The sequence below is a fragment of the Macaca thibetana genome, chromosome 7, assembly GCF_024542745.1.
Source record: "Macaca thibetana thibetana isolate TM-01 chromosome 7, ASM2454274v1, whole genome shotgun sequence".
In the NCBI taxonomy this organism is placed as follows: Eukaryota; Metazoa; Chordata; class Mammalia; order Primates; family Cercopithecidae; genus Macaca; species Macaca thibetana.
Genome location: NC_065584.1, coordinates 100447934 through 100474448, shown reverse-complemented (window position 1 = coordinate 100474448; position 26515 = coordinate 100447934). Strand labels below are relative to the sequence as shown.

Genomic DNA, 26515 nt, shown 5'->3' with positions numbered 1-26515 from the left:
AGCACATGAGAAGGGGGAGAGATCAGGAGCTTAGTTTGGGACATGTTGGGTTTGAGATGCTTTTTAGACAGCCAAGTAGAAATCTTGAGGCCGGGTCAGGTGTGGTGGCTCACGCCTGAAATCCCAGCATTTTGGGAGGCCAAGGCAGGCGGATCCCGAGGTCAGGAGTTCAAGACCAGCCTGGCCAACATTGTGAAACCCTGTCTCTACTAAAAATACAAAAAATTAGCTGGGTGTGGTGGCATAAACCTGTAATCGCAGCTATTCAGGAGGCTGAGACAGGAGAATCGCTTGAACCCAGGAGGCAGAGGTTGCAGTGAGTGGAGACTGCACCATTGCACTCCAGCCTGGGCGACAGAGCAAGACTCTGTCTCAAAAAAAAAAAAAAAAGCTGAGGCCATTTGGCTGAGCAGGGCTGGACTAGGCTGCAGATAGGAGTTTGGGTATCACTGTTTGTAGGTGGATTGACCCCATTTAGAGTAAAGCATCCAAACCTGGGCAAATAGTAGCACCGTGGGTGCTTGCTGCTGTCCACATCCCATGTGGAATTATGTGTCCAGTGCTGGGAGCCCCTTTAAAAGGGATGCTGCTAGCCTGCACCATGTCCACAGAAGGGTGATGGAGGTACAGAAATCATGGAGCATGAGGAAGCTTAGCTATAAGAAAGGAGACCTGGGACCATGTGAGTGCTGTGCCCACCCTCTTGACAGCATTCCTGTTGTGGGAGCAGATGTGGCAGACCCTGGAAGTGTGGAGGAGAGGAAAAGAGGTGCTCTGAGGAGGCTGATTTTGGCTGGGGGTGAAGAGGAGCTTTCCTGCAATTGCAGGAAATTTATGGAGATTTATGGAGAGATGGTCTCTACTGCCATGGAAGTAACTAGCAGAGGCTTTCACTCTTTTGGACTCTAACTACAGGAGGAACTACTACATTTTTCTGTAATCCTGTGCACACTTAGGAAAAGTTGAAGTAGCTTTCCCAAAATTACTTATCCTTTGAGATTATTGCTTAGATAGTTTCTATGTTTTGTTTGTTTCTTAATGCTGTTGGGATCCACTAAATTGATTTCAGAATCTGCGAATGGTCCAGGCTGCAGTTGGAAACCCCTGGTCTCAGCAGAGCTGAGCTCCACCCGTGATGTTAGAAGCCAGGAGAATTAGGGGTGGGTGCCTCTGGGCTTCCACTCCAGTCTTAGGGGTTCCCTTCCCCTGCCGGGCCACGTGCAGGTTGTGAAGGTCTTACCTCCTTAGCAGTACATTAAATCCTATTATCCCACTTAAGCGAATCTTGCCCTTCCCCCACCCGAGGGCTTCGCGTGGACAGAATAGTAAGTGTACAAGCCCGCAGGGTGCCTGACCAAGTGCTGAGCTTGTAGTGAATGCCCAGCCATGACTTGCAGTGGACTGACCTGTGCAAAAATTGGACTCTCAAACTCCTAGCCCCGGTGTCAGCACGAGCTCGGCAGAGTTCATTTGGTCGCAGGAACAAGGGAGCCAGGAGCAAGAGGGGAGGGGGCGCCTAAAAGGGGGGAGACCAAGGTCTAATCAGCCGCCCCCCAACTCCCTAGGCGCATAGTGGGGACGCAGCGTGTCCCCAGACCAACGCCACTAGCAGAGGGTCCCAGAGGAGCCGGAAGGGGCCGGGGCCTGGGCGGCGGTGGGAGGGTCTGAGCAGTGGGGGCAGGGAGCTGGGGGTCGGCTTTTGTCAGCGTCTCAGCACTCGGGCGGCCGCCGGGGCTACTGATCACTGGCTTGACCCCCTGCGGCCGCGCCCCGAGCTGCTGCGTCCCCTCGCGCTGCCAGCGCCGGTGAAGGTGGAAAGGGGAAGGGGGAAGGGGCGGGCCGGCCGGGCTCACCGCCGACTTCCTCCTTCGGCCCCGCCCTCCGCCGATTGCAGGCCAGCTCTGCCCAAGTCGAGGCTGCCTGGCCGGCGCTGGCGGGAGTACTGCGGTGCCCTGCGGAGAGGCTGCGTTCGCCAGGGCCCACGTGACACTGTTTCTCACCTCCCGCCCCCCAGGTCTGAAGGTGGGAGCCCCCGGGGCGACTCGGGGGCGGGCCGCGGGGCGGAGCTGTCGCCCGGGAGTCCGGCCGATCCACCTGAACCCGAGCCGCGGGACACCGTCGCTCCTGCTCTCCGAGTGCTGCGCGCCGCGATGGGCCCGAGGAGCTGGCTCGCCGCCCCATGGGGCGCGCTGCCGCCTCGGCCACCGCTGCTGCTCCTGCTGCTGCTGCTTCTGCTGCAGCCGCCACCTCCGACCTGGGCGCTCAGCCCCCGGATCAGCCTGCAGCTGGGTGAGTGCCGGGGACCTGGGGGCGCGGGCCGGGGGAAGGAGGGCTGCCGGGGACGTGCCTCGTGCGGAGGTGACTGTGACAAAGGACCAAGGAGGGGACCTGTCGGAGGCACGGGGTCCATTAGGACACCTTCTTTTTTCAAAGCGCTGCGCTCAGGGAGGGAGAGGAGAGGGAAGCTGTGGGGCTGCGGGCCCCTTCAGTTTTCTTTCTGGGCAGGGGTGGGGTCTAGCCCGCTCTGCCGTCCGGGCTAGTTCCCTTAGGAGGATGCACTTTCGGCGGGGTCCGCCTGCCCATCTACTTGTCTTTGATGCTGACCAGAGCCGACCGCGGTGCCGCCCCCGATGGCGGCTCGGGGTAGAGGGAGGCCAGTGCTTGCAGTCCTATAAACACTGGGGTTCTGGTATTCCCAGCAAGTCGCAGCAGGGCCGGGAGCTGTGGTGGGGCGGGCGGGCGGGCGGGCGCCCGATCCTCCCTCTCCGCCCCTCCATCCCTGGCTTGCCAGTGCAGCCCCAAGCCCCAGCAAGGAGAGACCTTCAGGCCCTGGGAGCGACCAGACTGCGGATAGGGGCAGCTCTGGGCGCTGACATTCCCAAGTCCTGGGCGCGACCCCTCCTCAGAGTGACCTGCGAGTAGCATCCTGGTTGTCTGGGTTCCTTTCCTGGTGCTCACATCTGCTTCTGTGGCCACCTCCTGTTTCAGCTCTGTGCCCTTCCCTCTCCTTTTCCCTTCCATCCGTTTGCTTCTCCAACTCTTCTTGGGGCACTTGGGCTTTGGATTCAGAGGGTCCTGGATCCCAAGCCCATTTCTTCCACTGGGCAAGTAAGTGCCTTCTGCTCCCAGTACCCCACTTTCCTCATCTGCAAAATAGGCAGAGAGTACCCCACTTTCCTCATCTGCAAAATAGGCAGAGTCATAGGTGCCTTGCAAGGTGTGTTACTCGGATATGAAGTTTATAAGTTCCCAACAGATGTTGTATCCGCAAGCCCTTTAACTTGTTGGTTGTCATATTGTCTGAATTGGAATAAAGCATGTATAAATTAGAGGTTACAGACTGAAACTGTCCCAGACTTCCATCTCCTCACAGCATCCCCACCCCTGAAAGCATCCTATTTACAAAAGGAAATAGTAGAATCAGCACTTAAATTAAGGCAGGGCCCTAGTGGCTTCAAGTAACCTTATCTGAACCCCTGTCTGAAATATTGCAGATGACCTGCGTTCAAATGCTACCTCAGCCACTTAGTAACCGTGTGACCTTGAGCAGGCTACTTAAAGTTTCTGGGTCTTGATTTCTTCATCTGTAAAACAGGTATAATAATAGAACCTACCTCAAGGTAGTGAGGATTAAATCAGCTCGTGTTTGAAAAGTCTTTGGGACAGGGCCTGGTACAGGAACCGCTGAATGAGTGTTATTCAGCTCAGAGTTTATTCCTGTACGTCCCGCCCAGATCTGGGGTGATTCTGCCTGGGGTTAGGACAGGGTTGGGGTGTTAGTTTGACTGTAGCCCCTTGGGTGCTTCAGCTTGTGAAGTCAGGATAAACAGGTGTAACCAGCCCCAGGCCTGCTGCGTTGCCACTTCTGTTGTGGCCACAACTCCCTTTGCCCTCAGACCCTCTCATTTTTGGGAGAAGGCAAGGTGAGATGGGGGCAGATGCTCCAATGGACTCCACTTATGTCCTTGGGAAAGCTGGGCTAGCTCATGGGACCGTGTCAAAAAACAGTAGGTTTCATGTCCAACTCTGGAACTGGATGGTACAATGACAGGGTAGCTAGAAGGCAAAACTGGAGAGCAGTAGGGGAATCGAGGGGACCTGCTTCCCGAGGAGCAGCTAGAATACTTGGTTATTATTACCCATGCAGCTGCAGGACCTGGCCCACTTCTACAAGCCTGTGACTGTTCTCAGACTTCTGTCACACGCCAGCATTCACCTGTCAGGGCTGCTGTAGGCGGGCTTGCATTTTGTGCATTGTACCAAGGTGCCCAGCTGAGGGCTGAGAGGACCTGAAATGCAGTCCACACTCAGCTCTCCAACCTGGGAATCCTGGAGCAAAAGACCCCTTCTGCTATGTTCTTGGGGCTAGGTCTGCCCAGAGTGGCCCATTTTTCCAGTCCCACCAAAGCCCTGGAATAGTGTAGGGGCACCCAGCTACCTGAACTTATGAGCATGTATCTAGACTCGACTGAGTTGCCACTATACCCTGGAGTGCCCCCTCTCTGGGCTTCCTCCTGGCCCTCATACCCACCTCCCACTCTTACCTACGTGCAGGTCCCAGGACTGGCTGGGGGTCCGGGAGGGGAATGCCCTGGTAACTGAACAGGCTCACCCTTGAGTGTGGCCTAAGGCGGTTTCCTGCCTCATCCCAGGGGTCTCATTAGATGTTCCTGGCAGTGTGCCCATCCTGGGCAGGCTCGTGGTGACCATTGGATGCCGGGTCCAGGGCCCTAGTGCCCTCCCTCACATACATCTTAGGAAAAAGGGTCATGGAACTGGAGATTACACACCTCCCTTTCCTCCTGCTACTCACTCCTCTACTGAATTCCCAGCCACACCCCATAAGGACCCAGATGCCTAGGGACAGTGGGGCTATGTCTGTGGTTTAAAACAAAATCCCTTGAAGTGGAGCGTCCAGCTTGCCCTGCATCTGGGGTCCTTCATAGGGAACCCTAATTATTGTTGATGAACAGCACATTCCTGGGGTGCTTAAGATGCAGGGGGCCAATTTGTGGCCTTGCCCAGTGGCCAATAGTGGGAGGAGGATGGGGAGACAGCCACTACGGGCTCCACAGTCAGCTGGAAGTCTCTGAAAGGAATGTTTCAAAGAAGCGTGTGGAATTTGGGTTCTCTTGTGTTGGAACTACCATGTAGAGCTCCATGACCAAAGCCTCGGTCAGGAGCAGGAGTGGTGCTGAGTAGAAGCAATGGTACCCAGTGCCTCCCAGCCTGGCCATGTGGGGAGAAACAAAACACACCCGTTCCCATGGTCCTCCAAAGTCTTATTGGGCCACTTTATTTGGACACTTAAAGGGAATTATTATTATTACTATTTTGAGATAGAGTTTCACCCTGTCTCCCAGGCTGGAGTGTAGTGGCGCCATCTCGGCTCACTGCAGCCTCTGCCTCCAAGGTTCAAGTGATTCTCCTGCTTCAGCCTCTGGAGCAGCTGAGACTACAGGTGCCTGCCACCATGCCTAGCTAATTTTTGTATTTTTGTAGATATGGAATTTCACCATGTTGCCAGGCTGGTCTCGAACTCCTGACCTTAGGTGATCCGCCCATCTTGGCCTCCCAAAGTGCTGGGATTACAGGCATGAACCACCATGCCCAGCCTTAAAGGGAGTTATTAATTCCCTCCTGCCCCAGAAGTGCCAGGTGGGAAAGCTTTGGATGCAGTGTTTCTGAAGCAGATTGGACAGAAATCTGTAGGCCTGCAAACTGCCGTCAACAAAACCCCATTGAGCAGAGAGAATGGGGCATTTGGCACAAATCAGCTGCTTGCCCTCTGGCCCTGGAGGAGGCAGCCAGGGTCAAGGCTGCCCTGGGAAGCCTTGATGCTGGTCGCTTGTTGAGCCCTCACCCCGGTTACTGGCTTCCCTCCTTGACATGGTCTCAACTGGACATGAACCTTTGTCTCCAGCTCTGTCCTATGGGCCGGCATCTCTCTGGTTCTGCAGAGGCAAGTGGAAGGCGCTCTAACTGTGGATGCTCAGAGCCTGGCTTTATAAAGTAGCTTGCCACCCTTACTAACTGCACAACCTGGGGCACGCTCCCAGCCTTCTCCAGGCCCATTTTCACATTAGCAAGATAGGAATAATGGCCATCTTCACAGTGTTCTGAGAGGATTACATGAAATAATGTATGTAAAGTGTTTGGCGTGGTGCCTGGCACGTGCTGCGTCCATGGTAAAAAGGTAGCTTCTGCTCTGTTGTGCTAGAAATCCCCTGCCAGCCTTGCTTGGTGAGGTTATTTGCATCCATTTTGGTGCACACTGGTGGTATGCAGTCCCTCTGCTAGGTGCCAAGCCTGTCGGGCTTAGCGCCTGCCCTGGTAGAAAAGACAAAGCAAGGCCCCCAGGGACGGGATTGGAGGTCATTATCAGGGGTCCTGCTTAATTATAGCCCAGTTATTAAGTGCTCCTGATTCAGCCTTTTCAAAGTCCTCCTTTGCCTGAAGAACCTCTTCTGCATGGGGCTGGACCATGCCTCTCCCTACCTGCCCCTCACTGGTTCTGCTCTGCCTTCTGCACAACCCACATCCAGCTGGTGTTGAAATACCTATTTGCCAACCCAGGAAAGCTGTAAACTTGCACAACTTTTGGGGCACATCTGGATATACCAGCATGTTCATCCTCTAGGCAAGAGACAGAGGGTGGCACAAGGCCTGGAGAAAAGGCTAGACTTGGGTCATGTCATCAATCACTTCTTCCTTTATCTTCTTAGAGCCTGTTGCCTCTCACTCCACCCCCATGGGTGCTCAGGCTGGCACAGGACTCAGGGGGCCTATGATGTGGCCCTCCCTGGGGATCAGGGCGAAGAGGAACAACACAACGTGAGACTCCTGTGGTCGAGGCCCGCCTTCCCTCAGATTAGCTTTTTGGGAAATCTGCTCCCTTGGACTGCATTCTCTATGTTTTTCCCCAGCTGGTCTCCCTGCCCATCCTCTTTACATTCTGTCCTCCATGTGCTGGGAGCAGGACAGCTATCCTGTCTGTAAGATAAGATAATTAAAAGCCTGGTGGCTCTTTCCCTGCTGCCACCAAGTTGTGCAGAGACGGAGGCTCAGGCTCGGGTGCATTCACGACTCTGCTTCACCCGTAACCCGCTGCCATGGCCAAGGAAGGCATTGCTGCTGGAGGTGTAATGGACATTAATACTGCTTTACAAAAGGTGCTAAAGACAGCCTCATCCACAATGGCCTAGCACATGGAATTCGCGAAGCTGCCAAAGCCTTAGACAAGTGTGAAGCCCATCTTTGTGTGCTTGCATCCAAGTGTGATGAGACTGTGTATGTCAAGTTGGCGGAGGCCCTTTGTACTGAGCACCAAATCAACCTAATTAAGGTTGATGACAACAAAAAAAGGGGGGAATGGGTAGGCCTCTGTCAAATTGACAGAGAGGGGAAACCCCATAAAGTGATTGGTTGCAGTTGTATAGTAGTTAAGGACTGTGGCAAGGAGTCTCAGGCCATGGATGTCATTGGAGAGCACTTCAAATGCAAGAAATGAAGAAAACATCTTTGACTTACAAAAAAAAAAAAAAAAGCCTGGTGCCCACACTGGCTCTATACTTGTTAGCTCACCATTGACCCTCTTCTGGGCACTGAACACTGGAACACTAGGGGCCGGCTCCTGCCCTGTGGCAGAGATAGTCACAGAAGAGTAGAGTGACTACAGAGTGATACATAGAGGTGGAGTGTTTTGTCCAACTGCTAGAGTTCTGCCTCTCAGGCCTGTGATCTGACCTATTGTGCATGGAAGCTCTATTCTGCACTCCTGGATCCATCTGGAAGCCCATCCTGTAGTCTAACAGGCTTCAGAGAGGTGGGGGGCCTGTGGTGAGGGAGTTTCAGTGGGATGGTAGGTAGGAGACAGAAGCTATCATTTTACCATACTCCTAAAGAGAAGCCAAATTAGCCTACTTGTGTCCTCTTTTTTTGGCACCTTTTGGCCATCCTCTAGGAAGGGGGCCAACAGGAAGAGCAAAGAAAAGCAGCCATTGCGGTGCACACACTGTGTGCCAGGCACTGCTGTTGGATATGGAAGTGTATTGCTTTATCTCATGCAGATGAGGAAACCAAAGCTCAGTGAAGCTAACTCATTACCAAGGTCATGCAGCTATAGAAGAGTTTGGGACCAAGCCTTGGGCCACAGTTCTCGATTCAGCAACCACATTCTTTCCATTAGAACAGCTGCCTCCTGCTTCACCTGTGAATCGTACAAAAGCAGCAAGATGACCCGCCTCAGCCCGTGAATAATTGCAGGTTATATATTTCCATCTGGTAAAGAAATCTGTTGAGGTTAGTCTAGACGGGGCAAGGAATCCAGCCAAGGACCCTGGTGGCATGGCATGGCATGGCCATGGTTGGAAATGGCAGACTTGGTCAGGAATGTGGCACACAGGAGACTGGGGCACACGTCTCAGACAGAAGTTTGCAGACTGAGGGGTAGTGGGCCACAGCCAGCCTGGGGATATATTTTGTTTGACTTCCAAGCTCTTTAGAAAAATTTTAATTAGGCCAGGTGCGATAACTCACGCCTGTAATCCCAGCACTTTTGGAGGCTGAGGCGGGTGGATCACCTGAGGTCAGGAGTTCAAGACCAGCCTGGCCAACATGGTGAAACCCCATCTCTACTAAAAATAGAAAAATTAGCTGGGCATAGTGGCGGGCACCTGTAATCCCAGCTACTCAGGAGGCTAAGGGAGGAGAATTGCTTGAACCTGGGAGACAGGGGTTGTAGTGAGCCGAGATTGTGCCATTGTACTCCAGCCTGGGCTACAAGAGCAAAACTCCGTCTCAAAAAAAAAAAAAAAAGAGAAAAATTTTAATTAGTTGCTAATATTTAAAACTTAGGAAACTCCTAAGTCGAACTCCTGTCGGCTGTTATACTTCTATGTGTTCAGTGCTTTTGGGAGGGGTCAGAGTGGAAGCAGTGCTTCTCAGACACAATTTTGTGAGTATGAAGATTCAGGACCTCCACATTCCCCCATTTTTATCTGGGGCCCCTCTCTGGGCTGGAGCATTCTGACTAGGACTGTGTCATTCATTTGTTCAGTCAACAAACGTTTATGGAACAACTGCTGGGAGCCCGCCTGACCAGTTGATACAAACATGAATAAGACATGGTCTTGATCTTGAAGGTGCTCTCAACTTGGTGGAAGAGAGAGCACAAAGGCCGGGCATAGTGGCTCATGCCTGTAATCCCAACACTTTGGGATTACATCTCTACTAAAAAAAATAAAATAAAAAGCAAACAAAAATTAGCCAGGCATGATGGTGGGTGCCTGTAATTCCAGCTATTCGGGAGGCTGAGGCTGAGGTGGAAGAATTGCTTGAACCCAGGAGGCGGAGGTTGCAGTGAGCCAAGATCAAGCCATTGCAATCCAGCCTGGGAGACAGAGCAAGCCTGTCTTAAAAAAGAAGAAAGAAAGAGCAAGATAGACCATCAGACCATCATCATCATCATCAAACATCAAACACTGCCATCTTCAGACAGTGTCACCAGTGCCCTGCAAGACATGTGAACAGGAAATGATGGGCATACGGAGAAGGGCCCTTGCCCAGCTGGGGATTCAGGAAGGCCTCCTGGAGGAGGTGGAACTGAGCTGAGTCTCAAAGGATGAGTGTGAGTTAGTCAAAAGGAAAGCCTTCTGGGCGGAGGGGACTTCCTGAACAGACCGGAGATGAGAAATGGGCCCTTGACTTGCAGTTCCATGTCACTTGGTTGAACCAGGAGGTGGGTGGGTGGCAAAGGCTGGCAAGTTAGGAGCTCAGATGACGGGGCGCTATTGAAGTTTTTAGGCAGAACAGTGACGGCTCCCAGAGAGCCCTCTGGCTGCAGGATAGCAGCTGGCCTGGAGATGGGAGGCTGGTTGAGAGGCTGCTGTGGTGGTGGCCTGGGTGAGAGAGGATGGTGCCTGGCTCAGGACTGTGGTAGTGGGGATGGTAAGGGGAATGGACTTGGAAAATATTGAGAGAAAATTGGAAGGATTTGATTATAGACTGGACTTAGGAGGGAGAGGGAGAAGGATGGTGAGACACCCAGGTGAGTGGTGCCACACACAGACACAAAATCCCAAGCCAGGGAGTGGGACTGGAACGGGGCAGTGAGTTGGTGGGAAGCACCCACAGAGGCCCTCCTGCGCTGTGGGGTCTGGTGTATTAGAGAAGGATCTGCACTTGGATGAAGAGATTTGGGGATCGCCAGCATCCGCATCATCGACGTGATGAGCATGGACCCAGGAGCTTGAACGGAGTAAAAGGAGCAGGGCCGAGAGCGGACGGACCCAGAGAGTAAGAACATTCAGGAGCAAAGCCTGAGGCGGGAGGGTGGTCAGCGACACAGACTCTGCAGCCAGGTGGCCCAGGGTCAAATGGCATCCCCACCACTCCTCCCAGGGCTGACTCACACCTGAAACGGAGGCAATAACCCACAGCAGCCTTGTGAGGATGGCACGACTTAATCCATTTAAAGGGCTGAGGAGGTGCTTACATACTTTAGCTCTTTGAGGGCTGGAGACCCAGAAGGCGTGTGAGGGGGACACGGGGTGATGCTTGGGACTGGGGGCACAGACACCTAGAGGATGGGGCGGCATCACCCGTGTCTGGGGTCTGGCAGCAAGGCGATCCCTGGGCTCTTGGCAGGGCTGTCCCTGCTGAGCGTGGGGCTGGCTGAGGCCCAACTTCTGTGGAGGCGTGAGTGGAAGGTGAGAGGCAGAGATGGCATGGGGTGGCTGTTCTCTTTGGGAGCTTGTCTAAGGCAGGTGCAGGGAGGCACAAAAGTTTCTAGAATGGACATTGGAACAAAAACTGCTTTCTGAGAAGTAGAGTTGGTCACATAGGATTTGGTCTCTGAGGAGATGGGGGCAGGAAGTTGAGGTTGTTTATGCCTGATGACTCCGATTTCCTTGGAAGAAGTGGAGACATCTATAAAGGCAGGAAGGCAGACCCAGGGCAGAGGCCCTAGGAGCGGAGTTGTTAGTGGGGAGCCAGCCCCTGAGCAGAGAGATTGAGCTGGCCCTGGGTAGGCCTGTGAGCAGGCAAGCAGCAGGCAGGCTCCTAAGGTGATAGCAGTGGTGTGTGCAGCCGTGGCACAGGCCCTAGGTCGGGGCTGGGACTGCCTGGGGGTTCCGGCAGAGGCTCTTGGTCTGCCCACTTGGAGCTGTAGCAGCGGCTTTCCAGGACATGCCCCAGGAGCACAGATGCTGTGAGGCCAGGTTGCCTTGCCCTCGTTGCCACTTTCTTGGTGACCTCAGTCCATGGGAGGACCCTTGGCACACAACATCCCCAACGAGGGACTTGACTCTGGCACTGGGCTGGTGTCAGCAGAATGTGGCCCCCTCCTCCACGCTCCATGAGGAAGAGGTGGCTGCCCTGCCCAGCACGGGCCGGGCCGTGTGGAGGAAGGAAGTGCACCCAGGTTGGCTGTGTGTCCCAGTTTCCTGCTGACTGCGCCCCGTCAGCACTCCTGCCCTGGAGGTGGGGCTGCTGCTGGGATAAGTGGGTCCAAGGTTCTGGTGACTTAAGTTGTGACATCCCTGGGGACGAAGGGCTACAACAGTCTTTCAGGAGGCTCTCTGGGGACTTGTCCCACCCAGACCCCTCTCTGAGAGTGGGGGAGGCCACTGGCTGCCTCCTTGCATTGGAGGCCCCTTCCTCACCGACTCCACAGGGAAACTGGTGTTTTCTGGCCTGATCATGCTGGGGCCTGTAGCGGGTAGGATGTTAGGGCCAGGTCAGCGTCTTGCTGCCGTGCCCGGAGCCACAGTAGAGAGAAAGGTGGGGTGGGGCTCTGAGTCACAGCGCTGCTACAACTCACTGGCTGGCCTGGGGTGGGGACTGCCCAGGGTGGGGATGGTGCTGAGCCCTATTCCTGTCTAACCCCAGAGAGCTCCAGGCTTCCGGCTGAGTCACAGGGAAGGAGGACCCTTACATGGGGCTGGGGGCTGAGTATTCCCACATCACTTCCTACTCAGAGCCCCACTTCCTGGGGTGGGGAGTGGGGACCCTGCAGGTCTTATGTGCCCACTCCACATGCTGTCTCCCTCCAGGGAGGGACACGGCAGCCCCAGACCAGCCCCATTCTGCCTTCTTGAAGGATGATCTGCCTAGTGGGATGCATTGGCCCTGGAGAAGCCCCTGGCTGAAGCCTGTTGGGGTGGAGGGAGAGGGTTCATCTTGAGTGGGAAAACTGGCTGCAGCCTCGGCGTGTCCTGCTTTCTTCATACTGGACTAACCCACTGGATAGATGGATTTGGAGGATGTCCGAGCAGCACAGGCAGCCCAGGACAGCGAGCGAGACGCTCTTTGGCACAACGGAGAGCATAAAAGCTAAGACTGACCCCAAGGTGCACCAGTCCCTCGCAGGAAGTAAAGTGCAGAAACACCCCCTTCCCGTCACCCCTGCACAAAGAGCACCTAGGAGTGAGTGCGCAAGCGTGGACGGGTACCGTGTACACACACACACACACACACACACACACACACACACACACACACACACACACACACACACACACACACACACACACACCCACAGGCAAGCTTAGGCAGGGCCCTGCACAGATGTTTGCAGTCACTCTGGAGGTGACCCAAGCACCTGGGCCCTTAGACAGTAACACCACTCACACTGAGCACATACCAGCTCGCACCCACAACATGAGCCTGTGCCACACAGGTCTCTGTTTCTGAGCTGATGCTCTCTGGCTTTGGCCTTGACACCCTCATATGACCAGGTGTGTGCCTAAGTTAGAATCTCCCAGGCTAAGTTCGTGAACCCCATGGATAAGGGAGGCCCAGCTCCCCCAAGGAGCCCTGCCCCTCTGGCAGCTCTCACCAGGCTGGATTTTCCTGCGGGGTTTTTGGATTTTGTTTTTGAGTCACTCATTGAGTGTTGGTCGTGTGCCAGACACCATGCCACGCTGCAAACCATATGCAACGTTGTTTTGAGCAAAGCTGTCTCAGTAAATGTGGGTTATTACGTATATTATTATTTACATACGTAATCTAATTTTTTCTAATAACAACCCCATGAGGCAAAGTGTTATTATTTTCCCCATTTTACAGATAAGGAAAATGGGGCTTTGAGAGGTTAAGTGGCGTGTCCTGGTGGCACACAGCTAGTAAGTGGTGGAGGATGGCTTTGAACCCAGGTCTCTAACTCTACTCTGCACACCATGGCTTTCAGTCTGAGTCTCAGGGCAGAGAGAGGAGGGCAAGTATGGAAGGGAAGCCCCAGAAGGAGAAAGCCTGGTTAAGGGGCCCTTCACTCTCCAAGGCACATTCCACTTTCTGTCCCTTTGTCATTCCATTCACTCTACTCCCCGCATGGCTAGAGGGCTGGAGGCCTGGGCTGAACCAGGGGCTGGCTGGTCTGCAGGGCTGCACTCTGTCTATAGTGCCCGAGGCAGGTTTCCACCCCTTCTTCTAGTCGTAAGTGGGATTGAGCTGCCACCTGGGACTGAGGCTTATCTCTGATCCTTGGCATTTCTGTGTCTGGACAGATTCCAAGGGCGGTCTGCTGCCCAGACTTACAGGGCCCGCCCAGGTGGCTCTTCTGCAGGTAGATAAGCATGGGCAACCAGCTTATCTGAACCAGCCCTCGTTTCCAGGTAACTCTGGAAAAATCCAAAAGATGAGGAGGGACCACAGTGTCTGTTTGTCCTGGTCTCACTCCTCATGAGACTCCTGTGATCTTTATATGTCTCATTCCTCCTGTGACACGTATGAGAATGTACAGCTCAGTGAGATGATGTCTCTGCTGCCTGACAGAAGTGCCTACTTGAGGGCCGGGTGCGGTGGCTCAGCCACCCGACCCCCGTCTTCCTGTTGACTAGTGTCACCCCCACCCGAGGGCTTCCTTCCTCATTTGCTGCCAGGTGTAAAGCTGAGCTTCAGCTGGGCGCAGTGGCTCACACCCATAATCCTAGCATTTTGGGAGGCTAAGGCGGGCAGATCACCTGAAATCACGAGACCAGCCTGGCCAACATGGTGAAACCCTGTCTTTACTAAAAATGAGCCAGGCATGGTGGTGGGCACCTGTAATCCCAGCTCCTTGGGAGCCTGAGGCAGGAGAATCGCTTGAACCTGAGAAGTGCAGGTTACACCATTGCACTCCAGCCTGGGCAATAAGAACGAAACTCCATCTCAAAAAAAAAAAAAGAGGCTGAGCTGCTGGGCATGGTGGCTCATGTCTGTAATTCCAGCAATTTGGGAGGCCGAGGCAGGCGGATCACCTGAGATCAGGAGTTCGAGACTAGCCTGACCAACGTGGAGAAACCCCGTCTCTACTAAAAATACAAAATTTGCCGGGCATGGTGACACATGCCTGTAATCCCAGCTACTCAGGAGGCTGAGGCAGGAGAATCACTTGAACCTGGGAGGCGGAGGTTGCGGTGAGTCAAGATCGTGCCACTGCACTCCAGCCTGGGCAACAACAGCAAAACTCCGAATCAAAAAAAACAAAAAAGGATGAGCTTCCCGCAAACGGCTGCTATGTGTGCCCCCTTATGGACATTGAGGATGGAGTGGCTTCATTTCCCATTTTTCTTTGGCCACCAGGAGGCCCAGCACTAAAGGCGCAGCCCTTCTCTACCAGCTGTGTGCAGACTCAATGACCTACTTATGTGAAGTTTTACTTCCTTGCTGGTTGAGATGTTTTTCTTCAGATTTGGGTTTTCTCTGCTCCTGATTTTAATGTTTATATTTCACTACTTTCTTTTCTTCATGTCTCCTCACCCTTTATGGAACCAGGCTGGGGGTATGTAAAAACACTCCACAGGTAAACACACATGAAGTCATCTTCACAGCTGCTTGGTTGGGCATGTTGCACTTTTTGCTTCCTCAGCTTCTGTTTGTGTGGTCATAACCCACTGGTCAGCTACAACGTTCCTGAGGTTGGTCAGGGTGCTGCTCTTTACTTGTTTTTCTGTTCTCATCAGCTGCTTAGAATTTTAAAAATAATTTCTCTCCAAACCAATTAGTTACCCAAAGCATAAACAGTACCCTGGTGGATAAGTATGTGTGTTTCTTTTTTTTTTTTTTTCCTCTGATTTATATATTTCACATCATATAAGGATAACCTGCTCATTATAGAATCTAAAAATGATAACAAGTAAAAAAGAAAAGAATGCTACCTATAGTTCTCCCAGGGAGCCCATGGTTTAGTATTTTGTGATACATCCTTCTGGATTTTTTTTCCTATGCTTATATTTTTCCCACAAAAAATAGAATTTGACCATATATACTATAAATATAACCTTAATTTTCACTTAGTGGTAGATAATTTGTCTCTTTCCTTGTTGTTATTCTGCAAAAACAAAAGATATTTAAAATGTGTACCAAGGTCTGGGCGCAGTGGCCCACACCTGTAATCCCAGCACTTTGGGAGGCTAAGGCGGGCGGATTGCTTGAAGCCGGGAGTTCAAGACCAGCCTGGCCAACATGGCAAAACCCTGTCTCTACTAAAAATACAAAAATTAGCCGGGCATAGTGGCACATGGCTGCAATCCCAGCTACTCGGGAGGCTGGGGCAGGAGAATTGCTTGAACCTGGAAGGCAGAGGTTGCAGTGAGCTGAGATCACACCACTGCACTCCAGCCTGGGCAACAGAGTGAGACTCAGTCTCAAAAACTAAATAAAATTTTTTATCAAGGATACATGCACGTATATATGTATATCAAGGATATATATATACACATCAAGGACACATGCACGTATATATATATATTTTTAATATATATATATAGTATAGAAAGGCTTATTATAATAAGCAAAAACATGTGTCCTCCCCCACCCCAGGCCAATTTAAAAGGGACTTTTAATCATTTAGGGTTCTTAGGGTTCTTGTTCTACCATTATTTCCTCCATTTTTTTTTGTCTTTTTGAGATGGAGTTTCACTCTTGTTGTCTAGGCTGGAGTGCAATGGCGCAATCTCGGCTCACCCCAACTTCTGCATCCCAGGTTCAAGCGATTCTCCTGCCCTCAGCCTCCCGAGTAGCTGGGACTACAGGCATGCACTACCACGCCTTGCTAATTTTATCTTTTTGGTAGAGACGGGCTCCATGTTGGTCAGGCTCGTCTCAAACTCCCGACCTCAGGTAATCCACCTGCCTCAGCGTCCCAAAGTGCTGGGATTATAGGCGTGAGCCACCGCGCCCGGCCCATTTCCTCCACATTTTTTTTTTTTTTTTTTTTTTTTTGAGACGGAGTCTCACGCTGTCGCCCAGGCTGGAGTGCAGTGGCGCGATCTCGGCTCACTGCAAGCTCCGCCTCCCAGGTTCCCGCCATTCTCCTGCCTCAGCCTCCTGAGTAGCTGGGACTACAGGCGCCCGCCACCGCGCCCGGCTAATTTTTTTTTGTGTTTTTAGTAGAGACGGGGTTTCACTGTGGTCTCGATCTCCTGACCTTGTGATCCGCCCGCCTCGGCCTCCCAAAGTGCTGGGATTACATTCCTCCACATTTTTAAGTAAAATACTTATACCACTATTTCTTGGTTTATTTGACTTCCTGACTTTCCCTCACTTACATCTCCCTTCCCTTCCTCCCTGCAACATATTCTGTCACCGTACTGTATTCACTTCCTTTATTTGGTTACCTTTGCAATATAAAACAGTACTCTTGACCTGTATTTATTATTCCATTAGCCATTGGCAGCAGCTTGTGACAACCCTGCTGCCATATTATGATGTCTGTCTGTCGTCAGTTCTGGTTTCTGAGGTCAAAATTGAAAACACTCCCATTCTGTGTAATAACCATCAGTCTCAAAGTTAAAGACCAGTGCTTTTTTGGGAGGCTGACGTGGGCAGATCACTTGAGTTCAGGAGTTCGAGACCAGCCTGGCCAACATGGTGAAACCCCATGTCTACTAAAAATACAAAAATTAGCTGGGTGTGATGGTGCATGCCTGTAATCCCAGCTACTGGGGAGGCTGAGGTGGGAGAATCGCTTGAACCTGGGAGGTGGAGGTTGCAGTGAGCCAAGATCATACCACTGCGCTCCGGCCTGGGTGACAGAGCGAGACTTCGTCTCAAAAAAAAAACCAGTGCTCAACATTTGCATTACTCTGTCAATGCAAATCACATTCGCTGCAAGGCCCACTTACATTTTCTTCTCTTTGGGTCTAATGTTACTCAAAGGAAAGTGTTAAATGTATTTTCCTTTCTTAATATTCTATTATGTGCTCAAAACTCATCACTTTATATTTTAGTTTGCTTGATATTTTGATCATGCCTTTTTTGCTTGTTTTTCTGGAGCTTCTAATACATCCTTTTTTTCCCCCCAACTGTGTAGTATTCAGTTGGATTGGGGCATCATAATTGATTTTGGCGAAGTCCCCTCTGGTTGGACTGACTCTTAGGTTTCCAGTTTTTTATTAATGTGAAGGGTGCCGTAGTAAGTATTCTCATACATACATCTCTACATTGTTTCTTATGCAATGTTTGAGAGTCCAGGAATGGTGCTCGCCCATCAAACCTGATCCCCCTGCCCGCAGCCCCTTGCTACCCTTTGTCTTGCTGATTACCTTCCTTTAAATGAGTCCATCTAGAGGTTGGTGTTAAGAGGCTTCCCGTGGGAGGGGTGGCCCCAAATAATATCCATCTTCCTCTCCCCAGGCTCTGAAGAGCGGCCATTCCTTAGATTCGAAGCCGAAAACATCTCCAACTACACGGCCCTTCTGCTGAGCAGGGACGGCAGGACCCTGTACGTGGGTGCTCGAGAGGCCCTCTTTGCACTCAATAGCAACCTCAGCTTCCTGCCAGGCGGGGAGTACCAAGAGGTGAGAGATGTTGCCTGGAGCTGGCTAGGCTGGGCAGAGGACCACAGAGGGAAGATGGACTGGAAGCTTGACCTTCTGGGTCTGAGGATGATGCTGATGGGAGAGGAGGGAGGCTCAGCAAACCCTCCATTTTGTCCACTACCTTCCCCTTTCTCATTCCCTAGCTGCTCTGGAGTGCAGACGCAGAGAAGAAACAGCAGTGCAGCTTCAAGGGCAAGGACCCACAGGTGAGCCCGCACCTGGAAGGGAGCTGAGCTGCAGGAGGGATGGAGGGTGGTAGTCTTCCATCCAGGCCAGAGGCGGGAGGTGGGAGCAGATACAGCCAGGTAGGGTGGAAAGGGCTTAAGCTTCTGAGATGGCCGGGCCTGGGTTTGAATCCCAGCACTACACTTACGTCTCTACAACCTTTGACAAGTAGATTCATCTCTCTGAGTCTTAATGGGTCCACCTGTAAAATGGGGATAATGATCCGGTCTCACTGGGCTTACAGTGAGGATTCAGGAAGCTAATAGGTGTAAGGCACCTGGCTCATAGACACAAGGACTAACAAGTCAGCTTCCAGCATGAACAGGGATTGGGTAGATTGAGAGTTGTGTCCCTCTGCAAATGATTCCTGATATAGCACATCTGACAGATTCTGATGTGGTTTTGGCCAAAGCACAGGATGAAATCTGGTTCAACCCAGGTTCTCCTGGAGGACTCATCATCATCCCTAGAGGCCTCCTGCTCCTGCTCCTAAGTGCAGCAGGTGCTGGGTAAGGTGAGGGCAAAAGAGTGCCGGACTTGGGATCAAGACACAGGTTCAAATCCTGGCTGCCATTCTGTTATTCAGCTAACATTGATTAAGCACCCACTCTGTGTCCATGTACTTGCAGGTACTGGAGATTTAATTGTGAAAAAGCAGGCTTGGTGCGGTGGCTCACACCTGTAATCCCAGCACTTTGGGAGGCCGAGGCAGGTGGATCACAACGTCTCCATCTCACGGTCTCCTGAGTGGTCTCAGGAGTTCGAGACCAGCCTGGCCAACATAGTGAAACCCTATCTCTACTAAAAATACAAAAAACATTAGCCAGGCATGGTGGTGGGCACCTGTGTAGCCCCAGCTACCTGGGAGGCTGAAGCAGGAGAATTGCTTGAACCTGGGAGGCAGAAGTTGCAGTGAGCCGAGATCACACCACTGCACTCCAGCCTGGGTGACAGAGTGAGACTGTGTTTCAAAAAAAGAAAAAGAAAAAGTAGTCAGTTTACAAATGTTATTGGCAGTGGGTAGGATGGAATAAGGTGGTCAGGTTACATTTTGTTAAAAAAGTGATATTTGAGCCAAGATCGGCAGAGGGTGAGGAGCCGACCGTGGCATATCTGGAGGAGGGGCAGGACTTTTGATTTCACTCTGAGGGAGGTATTTGGGAGGCCAGGGGAGGGCTGAGCAGAGATGTGACTGGTCTCACCTGTGTACTAAGAGGGTCATTCTGGCTACTGTGATAGAGTAGCCTCCATGGGGAAGGACAGGAGGAGGGAGAGCAGTGAGGAGTGAGTGATGGTGGTAGCTCGGACCAGTGAGAAATGCTCAGATTCCAGATGCATTTTGAAGATGGAGCCACCAGGATTTCTGGGTGGGAAATTATGGGGTATGACTAACAAGAAGTGTCAAGGCTGATTGGGGTTAGGGCCTCAGTGACTGAAAAGACAGAATTAATGAAAGTGGCAAGATCTCAGGGGGAAGCATGTGTTTTAGGGAGGACCAGAAGCTTGGTTGTAGGTGCCAGTTAGACACCCCATTGAAGGTGATGCATGAATCTGGGGTTCAGGATTCAGGGCTAAGCATTCCTCCTGCTCTGGGCTGTGGCTTCATCAGCTTCCCGCCTGGTTGGGAGGGGCCTGTAGTTTTCAAGGCTTTCAGAAGCCCGTGGCTTCTGAAGAGGACGTTCCTGGGGGCCAGTACAATTCAAGGGGGTAGGATTCTGTGCCCTCAGCCCTGGGCCGAAGGAAAGTTTGCCAGTCACAAAACTAGCTGAGCCCCAGGACTCCCTGCAGCACACACTATGCATGCTCCACTGTGCCCCAGAAAACCCGTGGGTTCTTTGTTCCTGAACTTGAGTGCCCCATCCCCAGTCCTGGGAGCAGAGGCCGGGCCTGGGTGTGGTAGGGAGGGCTCAGCGGTGCCACCTGGTGGCATGCTTGGGCATGGGCCTGATATCCCCTCACTCCTTCCCCCAGCGTGACTGTCAAAACTACATCAAGATCCTCCTGCCACTCAGCAGCAGTCACCTGTTCACCTGTGGCACAGCAGCCTTCAGCCCCATGTGCACCTACATCGTGAGTGCCCTGTCCTTAGCCCTGAGGCTGGCCTGGGAACTGCCCCTCTTTCTGCCTCAGGGATCCTGTTCTTTAGCATGGACCCCTGGTGAAAGGCAGGGCCCAGAGGGAGGTTTCTGGGTACCACTGGTCTCCAAGAGCCCTGAGGCCCCACACCCTGGCACAAAGCTCAGCCCTGACAGCCATGTCTCCCTGTGCAGGGAGGCATGCAGTCACTCACCCATGAAGATCCTGTCCCACCCAGGCCTTGGTGCCCTCTCCTGCTTCTTCCAGCATCTCTCCCTCTCCTTTGCTTGATTCTCTTGTCTTATCTTGTACACCCCCTCCTCAGCACACACCCCTAGCAGAGGGTGGCATTTGATGCTGTGGGTTGCAGCCCAGCTTTGGGGTCAGACATGCCTGGGTTTGAATCACATTGCTGCCCCTTCCAGGCTCACATCATTTTCTTTTTCTTTTCTTTTTTTTTTTTTTTTGAGATGGAGTCTTGCTCCGTCGTCCAGGCTGGAGTGCAGTGGCGCGATCTCGGCTCCCTGCAAGCTCCACCTCCTGGGTTCACGCCATTCTCCTGCCTTAGCCTCCTGAGTAGCTGGGACTACAGGCGCCCGCCACCGTGCCTGGCTAATTTTTTCTATTTTTTAGTAGAGACGGGGTTTCACAATGTTAGCCAGGATGGTCTTGATCTCCTGACCTCGTGATCTGCCCGCCTCGGCCTCCCAAAGTGCTGGGATTACAGGCGTGAGCCACCACGCCCTGCCAGGCTCACATCATTTTCTAAGCCTCACCTCCTCCGCCAGGTGGGTCTGATAACGTGTCCCACATCGGGTCACTGTGAGACAGTGCGGCCCTGTGTCTGGTGAGGCCTCTCTGGAAGCCGACTGTCCGGGTTCAAACCCTTCAGCCCCGTGTCCTGGGGGAGCAGGACAGCCTCCCTGACACCTGACCCCTTCTGTCCCGCACACCTCACCTGCCTGTAGAGTTGCTTTCTCCTGCACACCTCTCGCTTTCTCACCAAGCCCGCTGCTCATTCCCTGGAGTGCCCCTGAGCCCGTGTGTCCACCCTCCTGCAGAACGTGGAGAACTTCACCCTGGCAAGGGACGAGAAGGGGAATGTCCTCCTGGAAGATGGCAAGGGCCGTTGTCCCTTCGACCCGAATTTCAAGTCCACGGCCCTGGTGGTTGGTGAGTGTTGGGGGCAGGCTGGGTTCATTGAAGTTCCATGTGGGGGCACGCAGGGCCAGAGGGCTAGTTCTGGACAGGCTGGGTTCATGCCATGCTTATTTCCAAGGGCACAGAATGGCCATGGGCTTGCCTTGGGTTTGGTTTTTCCAAGTTCCAGCTTCCTTCTCTGCCCACCACAGGCAAAACGGGCAGTGCTGGGGTCACTCTGGGTCCTGAGCAGGGAGAAGGGGCCGTGCTGAAGAGCCCGTTCCCATGGGAATGTTTTCTTGGCAGATGGCGAGCTCTACACTGGAACAGTCAGCAGCTTCCAAGGGAATGACCCGGCCATCTCCCGGAGCCAAAGCCTTCGCCCCACCAAGACTGAGAGCTCCCTCAACTGGCTGCAAGGTGAAGTCCTCTTGCCACCACGCAGAGGGCAGGGATCCTGTTCACTGGGCCCTAGAAGGGGGCCCTTTCCCCCAGCAGGGCCTGTCTCCAGGATTTCTGGGCTGACTCTGAGCTCCTGACCCGGTCCCTACAGACCCAGCTTTTGTGGCCTCAGCCTACATTCCTGAGAGCCTGGGCAGCTTACAAGGCGATGATGACAAGATCTACTTTTTCTTCAGCGAGACTGGCCAGGAATTTGAGTTCTTTGAGAACACCATCGTGTCCCGCATTGCCCGCATCTGCAAGGTGAGGGGAATGGGGCCACAGAGTGGCCACCCTAGGGACCTCAAAGGCTCCACAGCTGCAAGATCACCCACATCCATGCATGGCCTTTCCCATCCCCCAGGGGGTACAGCTTGGCTAGCAGCTTTTCTCTCTCACCTTTTAAATTAAAATATCTTACTACTTTTTTTTTTTTTCTTTTTAGACAGGATCTTTGCTTTGTCACCCAGGCTGGAGTGCAGTGGCACAATCATGGTTCACTGCAGCCTCGACCACCTGGGCTCAAGCAATTCTCCTACCTCAGCCTCCCGAGTAGCTGAGACTACAGGTGTGCGCCCACACACCCAGCTAATTTTTGTGTTTTTTGTAGAGATGGGATTTTACCATGTTGCCCAGGCTGATCTCAAACTCCTGGGCTCAAACGATCCACCCGCGTCGGCTTCCCAAAGTGCTGGGATTATAGGCATGAGCCACTGCACCCAGCCATTTTTTTTTTTTTTTTTTTTTTTTTTTTTTACTTAAAAAATGTGAAAATAGCTGGGCGTGGTGGCTCACACCTGTAATCCCAGCACTTTGGGAGGCCGATGTGGGTGGATCACGTGAGGTCAGGAGTTTGAGACCAGCCTGGCCAACATGGTTAAACTCCATCTCTACTAATAATACAAAAGTTAACTGGGTGTGGTGGCACATGCCTGTAATCCCAGCTACTCGGGAGGCTGTGGCAAGAGAATCCCTTGAACCCGGGAGGTGGAGATTGCAGTGAGCCGAGATTGTGCCATTGCACTCCAGCCTGGGTGACAAAGCAAGACTGTCTCCAAAAAAAAAGAAAAAAAGTGAAAATAGAGAACTGTACACACAAAAATCGCTTACAAGATGAAGAGGCACTATAGCATCAGCTGGAGGGCACAGACCCCAGAGGCCAGCTGCCCAGGTTCAAACCCTGATGGCCTAGGATCTTGGCCAAGTCCTCACCCCCTCAGTGAACAGTTTCCTTGCCTGTTAAATAGGAATAATAACACTGACCTCAGAGTTGTTATGTGAATTAATTTAATCACGTAAAGCTCTTAGAAATGTGGTGGGCAGTGACTAAATGTGAACTATTAGTGTTATCACCCTACCACCCCAGCACAAGAAGGAGTCACTGTTAACATTTTAGAATGCCCTCTCCTCATCTTTTTTTTTTTTTTTTTTTTTTGGCATATGTGTAACTGTGTATTTATTTATTTATTTTTTATTTATTTTTTCCTTTTTGAGACAGGGTCTCACTTTGTCACCCAGTCTGGCATGCAGTGGTGAGATTTCACTGCAACCTCCACTGCCCAGTCTCAAGCAATCCTCTCACCTCAGTGCCTCATGTAGCTGGGACTACCAGCATGCACCATGCTCAGCTTTTTTTTTTGTATTTTTTGTATTTTTTAGCAGAGACAGGATCTCAAACTCCTGAGCTCAAGTGATCCACCCACCTTGGCCTTCCAAAGTGCTGGGATTACAGGCATTAATAATATAAGTACAGTCCCGACCTTGTGCTTATATTATTAACTCACTCATGAACATGGCATTAGGCTGTATTGGGGTCCTTTGGCTTCCTTGTTTCCTCAGCAGTGCATTGCAGCCTCCTTTCCATATTTAGGAAGGCTCTGCTTGGTCATGTTAAGGACCATCCTCCTGATGGACGTGTACACTGCCTCCAGGTCTTCTGACTTTAGATGGAAGTTGGTCCTGGCCTTCTCCTGCCCTTCAGTCCTGGTGTCTGGGGTGGGTCCATCAAAGCAGTCCTGTGCCATGCATCCCTGTCATGGCTCAGCGTGTGCCTAAGCCCAGCCCTTCTGCCTCTCCCTCCAGGGTGATGAGGGTGGAGAGCGGGTGCTGCAGCAGCGCTGGACCTCCTTCCTCAAGGCCCAACTGCTGTGCTCACGGCCCGACGATGGCTTCCCCTTCAATGTGCTGCAGGACGTCTTCACCCTGAGCCCCAGCCCCCAGGACTGGCGTGACACCCTTTTCTATGGAGTCTTCACTTCCCAGTGGTAGGGTCCCCAGATGCTGGAGATGGAAGGGTGAAGGGTGGCTGGGGCTGGGGCCCCCAGGGCTCCTGGGTTAATCTGATTATTTCCTCTGCAGGCATAGGGGAACTACAGAAGGCTCTGCCGTCTGTGTCTTCACCATGAAGGACGTGCAGAGGGTCTTCAGTGGCCTCTACAAGGAGGTGAACCGTGAGACGCAGCAGTGGTACACCGTGACCCACCCGGTGCCCACACCCCGGCCTGGAGCGGTGGGTACTGGCTCCCTGTACCCAGAAGGGGTGCTAGGAAGATGTGGGTCCCCACACCATGCTGGAACCAAGGCTGCCTAGCCTCGGGCAGATCACTTGGCTTCTCTGAATCTGTTTTCTCGTCTTTAATATGGGACATAGGCCCAGGCCTGCTTTGTCTACTGGGTTAGAGGTAACTATGAATGTTAGAATGTCTTCAGTTCTGTTTCAGGATACAAGTGTGTCCCCATCAGGGCGCTTGCTGCGGGCTGCTACAATCATCTCTTCACTTGGTCCTCTCCCTTACTCAGCTGCAAGCTGCTTATTTAATTATCAAGTGACCGAATGGGCAAGCTGTGGGGAAATAGTGCTTTCTTCCTCCCTTCTAGCCTAACGGGCTACCCTGAAAGCAGACCTTGAGACAAGGATAGATGTGCCAGATAGTTTATTAGGGAGGTGATGCCAGGAAGCAGCATGAAGGAATAAGAAGGTTGAGAGGAGGAGGGAGGGAAACCAAAAGAGGGTGTGTCAGCGAGCCGTTGTTGCTGTGGGCAGCTGGAGTTGGGTCCCGCTGGAGCCCCTGACAGATGGTGTGGAGCACCTCTCAGAATTTCAGGAAGCCCCAGGTGGGGCAGGAAGGAACTGCCGACTGTGCTGGGGCACTCTGCCCAGCCAGGGCTTCCTGAGAGCACTGGTGAAGGGTGCGGAGGAGCAGGGAGTGTGGTCCTGGTTCTTGAGGCCCCTGGGCATATGAGGCTGGGGTGGTAGGTGGGGAGGAGGCACAGCAAGGAAGCCCTCCAAGCACTCGGTTTCCCCATACCCTGGGCTTTGTCCTTGCTCCCTCAGACGTGCACACCGGCTCTGTAGAGCACTGCCAGGGATGTACCCTGGCTCCGGGCCGGGGGACAGACACTGCTACTGTCCACTGGGAACCAGGGCCCCCATCCTGCCTGCTGCCCCCAGGTGTGGCTGGCCTCATGCCGCTGCTTTCTCCTCTAGTGCATCACCAACAGTGCCCGGGAAAGGAAGATCAACTCGTCCCTGCAGCTCCCAGACCGTGTGCTGAACTTCCTCAAGGACCACTTCCTGATGGACGGGCAGGTCCGAAGCCGCATGCTGCTGCTGCAGCCCCGGGCTCGCTACCAGCGCGTGGCTGTACACCGCGTCCCTGGCCTGCACCACGCCTACGATGTCCTCTTCCTGGGCACTGGTAAGTGTCTGCAGCCCAGCAGGCTCGGGAAGGGGTGCACGTGACCAGTGGGTCATGGGCGGTGGGGTCCACCCTGGGCCTGAGTCCTGTCCACACCCCAGGTGACGGCCGGCTACACAAGGCGGTGAGCGTGGGCCCCCGGGTGCACATCATCGAGGAGCTGCAGATCTTCTCATCGGGACAGCCTGTGCAGAATCTGCTCCTGGACACCCACAGGGTGAGCAGGCCAAGGAGGAATCCTGGCAGGGTGCTTGGGGGGGTGCCCTCCATGAGCACCAAGCAGTCCCCACCCAGCTTCTCCTCCCTTGCCTCAGCAGGATGGAAAGATACAGGATCCAGTCATGAGCTATTAGAAAGTGGGGTCGCCGGTTACATAGCAGGCCTCTTGGGGGTGGCTCTGGGAGGCATACGAGCTGGGTGGCCATGAGCAATGGCCCTGGCTGCCCGTGCCCGCTTCTCATCCCCGTGTCTGGCTGTGCAGGGGCTGCTGTATGCGGCCTCACACTCGGGCGTAGTCCAGGTGCCTGTGGCCAACTGCAGCCTGTACCGGAGCTGTGGGGACTGCCTCCTCGCCCGGGACCCCTACTGTGCTTGGAGCGGCTCCAGCTGCAAGCACGTCAGTCTCTACCAGCCTGAGCTGGCCACCAGGTGAGCATTCCCAACGGCCCCTTCTCATCTGTCCAGCGCTGCACAGGTGGCTTCAGAGCACCATCCTGGGCCCTCCTCGGGACTGCCACATGGCTTTATTTATGTCCACTGTCTCAGCATAATTATTAATTAGCTCTCCTGCTTCCTCTCAAGTGCAATTCAGACAAGAAGTTATGTGTTTGTCTTGGCTACCTGTGAAATGAGGACATGATTTGGTTATGTATGAAGTACCACAACTTTGAAAAGCCTTGCGGAAAAAATGTGGATTAGCGTGTGAACGTGCTTTAGTAATAGTAGGGCTATGAAACAGTCCGTTAACAAACCCAGTAAAAATTGGTTTCAGAGTAACCTATTTGGGTTATAAAATGTTCATTTAGAAAATAGGGATGAACACAAACAAAAACTACCCCTTATCCCACCACCTAGAGAGAATCACAGTGAGATTTTGATATATTATCCTCTCAGATTTTACTACATGTGTGTATA

General features: G+C 52.8%; 1 protein-coding gene and 1 pseudogene across 1 annotated transcript in view; both read left to right on the top strand.

The window, feature by feature from the left end:
* SEMA4B (semaphorin 4B) overlaps window positions 1-26515 on the top strand; it is a 42938-nt gene that overhangs the window by 13053 nt on the left and 3370 nt on the right. Inside the window, exons 2-13 of the mRNA XM_050797642.1 lie at window positions 2015-2289; window positions 17617-17780; window positions 17945-18007; window positions 19998-20096; window positions 21164-21275; window positions 21549-21662; window positions 21796-21947; window positions 23766-23947; window positions 24042-24192; window positions 25171-25381; window positions 25483-25598; window positions 25863-26029. Of these exons, the coding sequence (XP_050653599.1) occupies window positions 2151-2289; window positions 17617-17780; window positions 17945-18007; window positions 19998-20096; window positions 21164-21275; window positions 21549-21662; window positions 21796-21947; window positions 23766-23947; window positions 24042-24192; window positions 25171-25381; window positions 25483-25598; window positions 25863-26029 (1670 nt within the window). The 5' untranslated portion in view covers window positions 2015-2150. The remainder of the gene's footprint in view (window positions 1-2014; window positions 2290-17616; window positions 17781-17944; window positions 18008-19997; window positions 20097-21163; window positions 21276-21548; window positions 21663-21795; window positions 21948-23765; window positions 23948-24041; window positions 24193-25170; window positions 25382-25482; window positions 25599-25862; window positions 26030-26515) is intronic.
* Window positions 7113-7510, top strand: LOC126958932 (40S ribosomal protein S12-like; annotated as a pseudogene).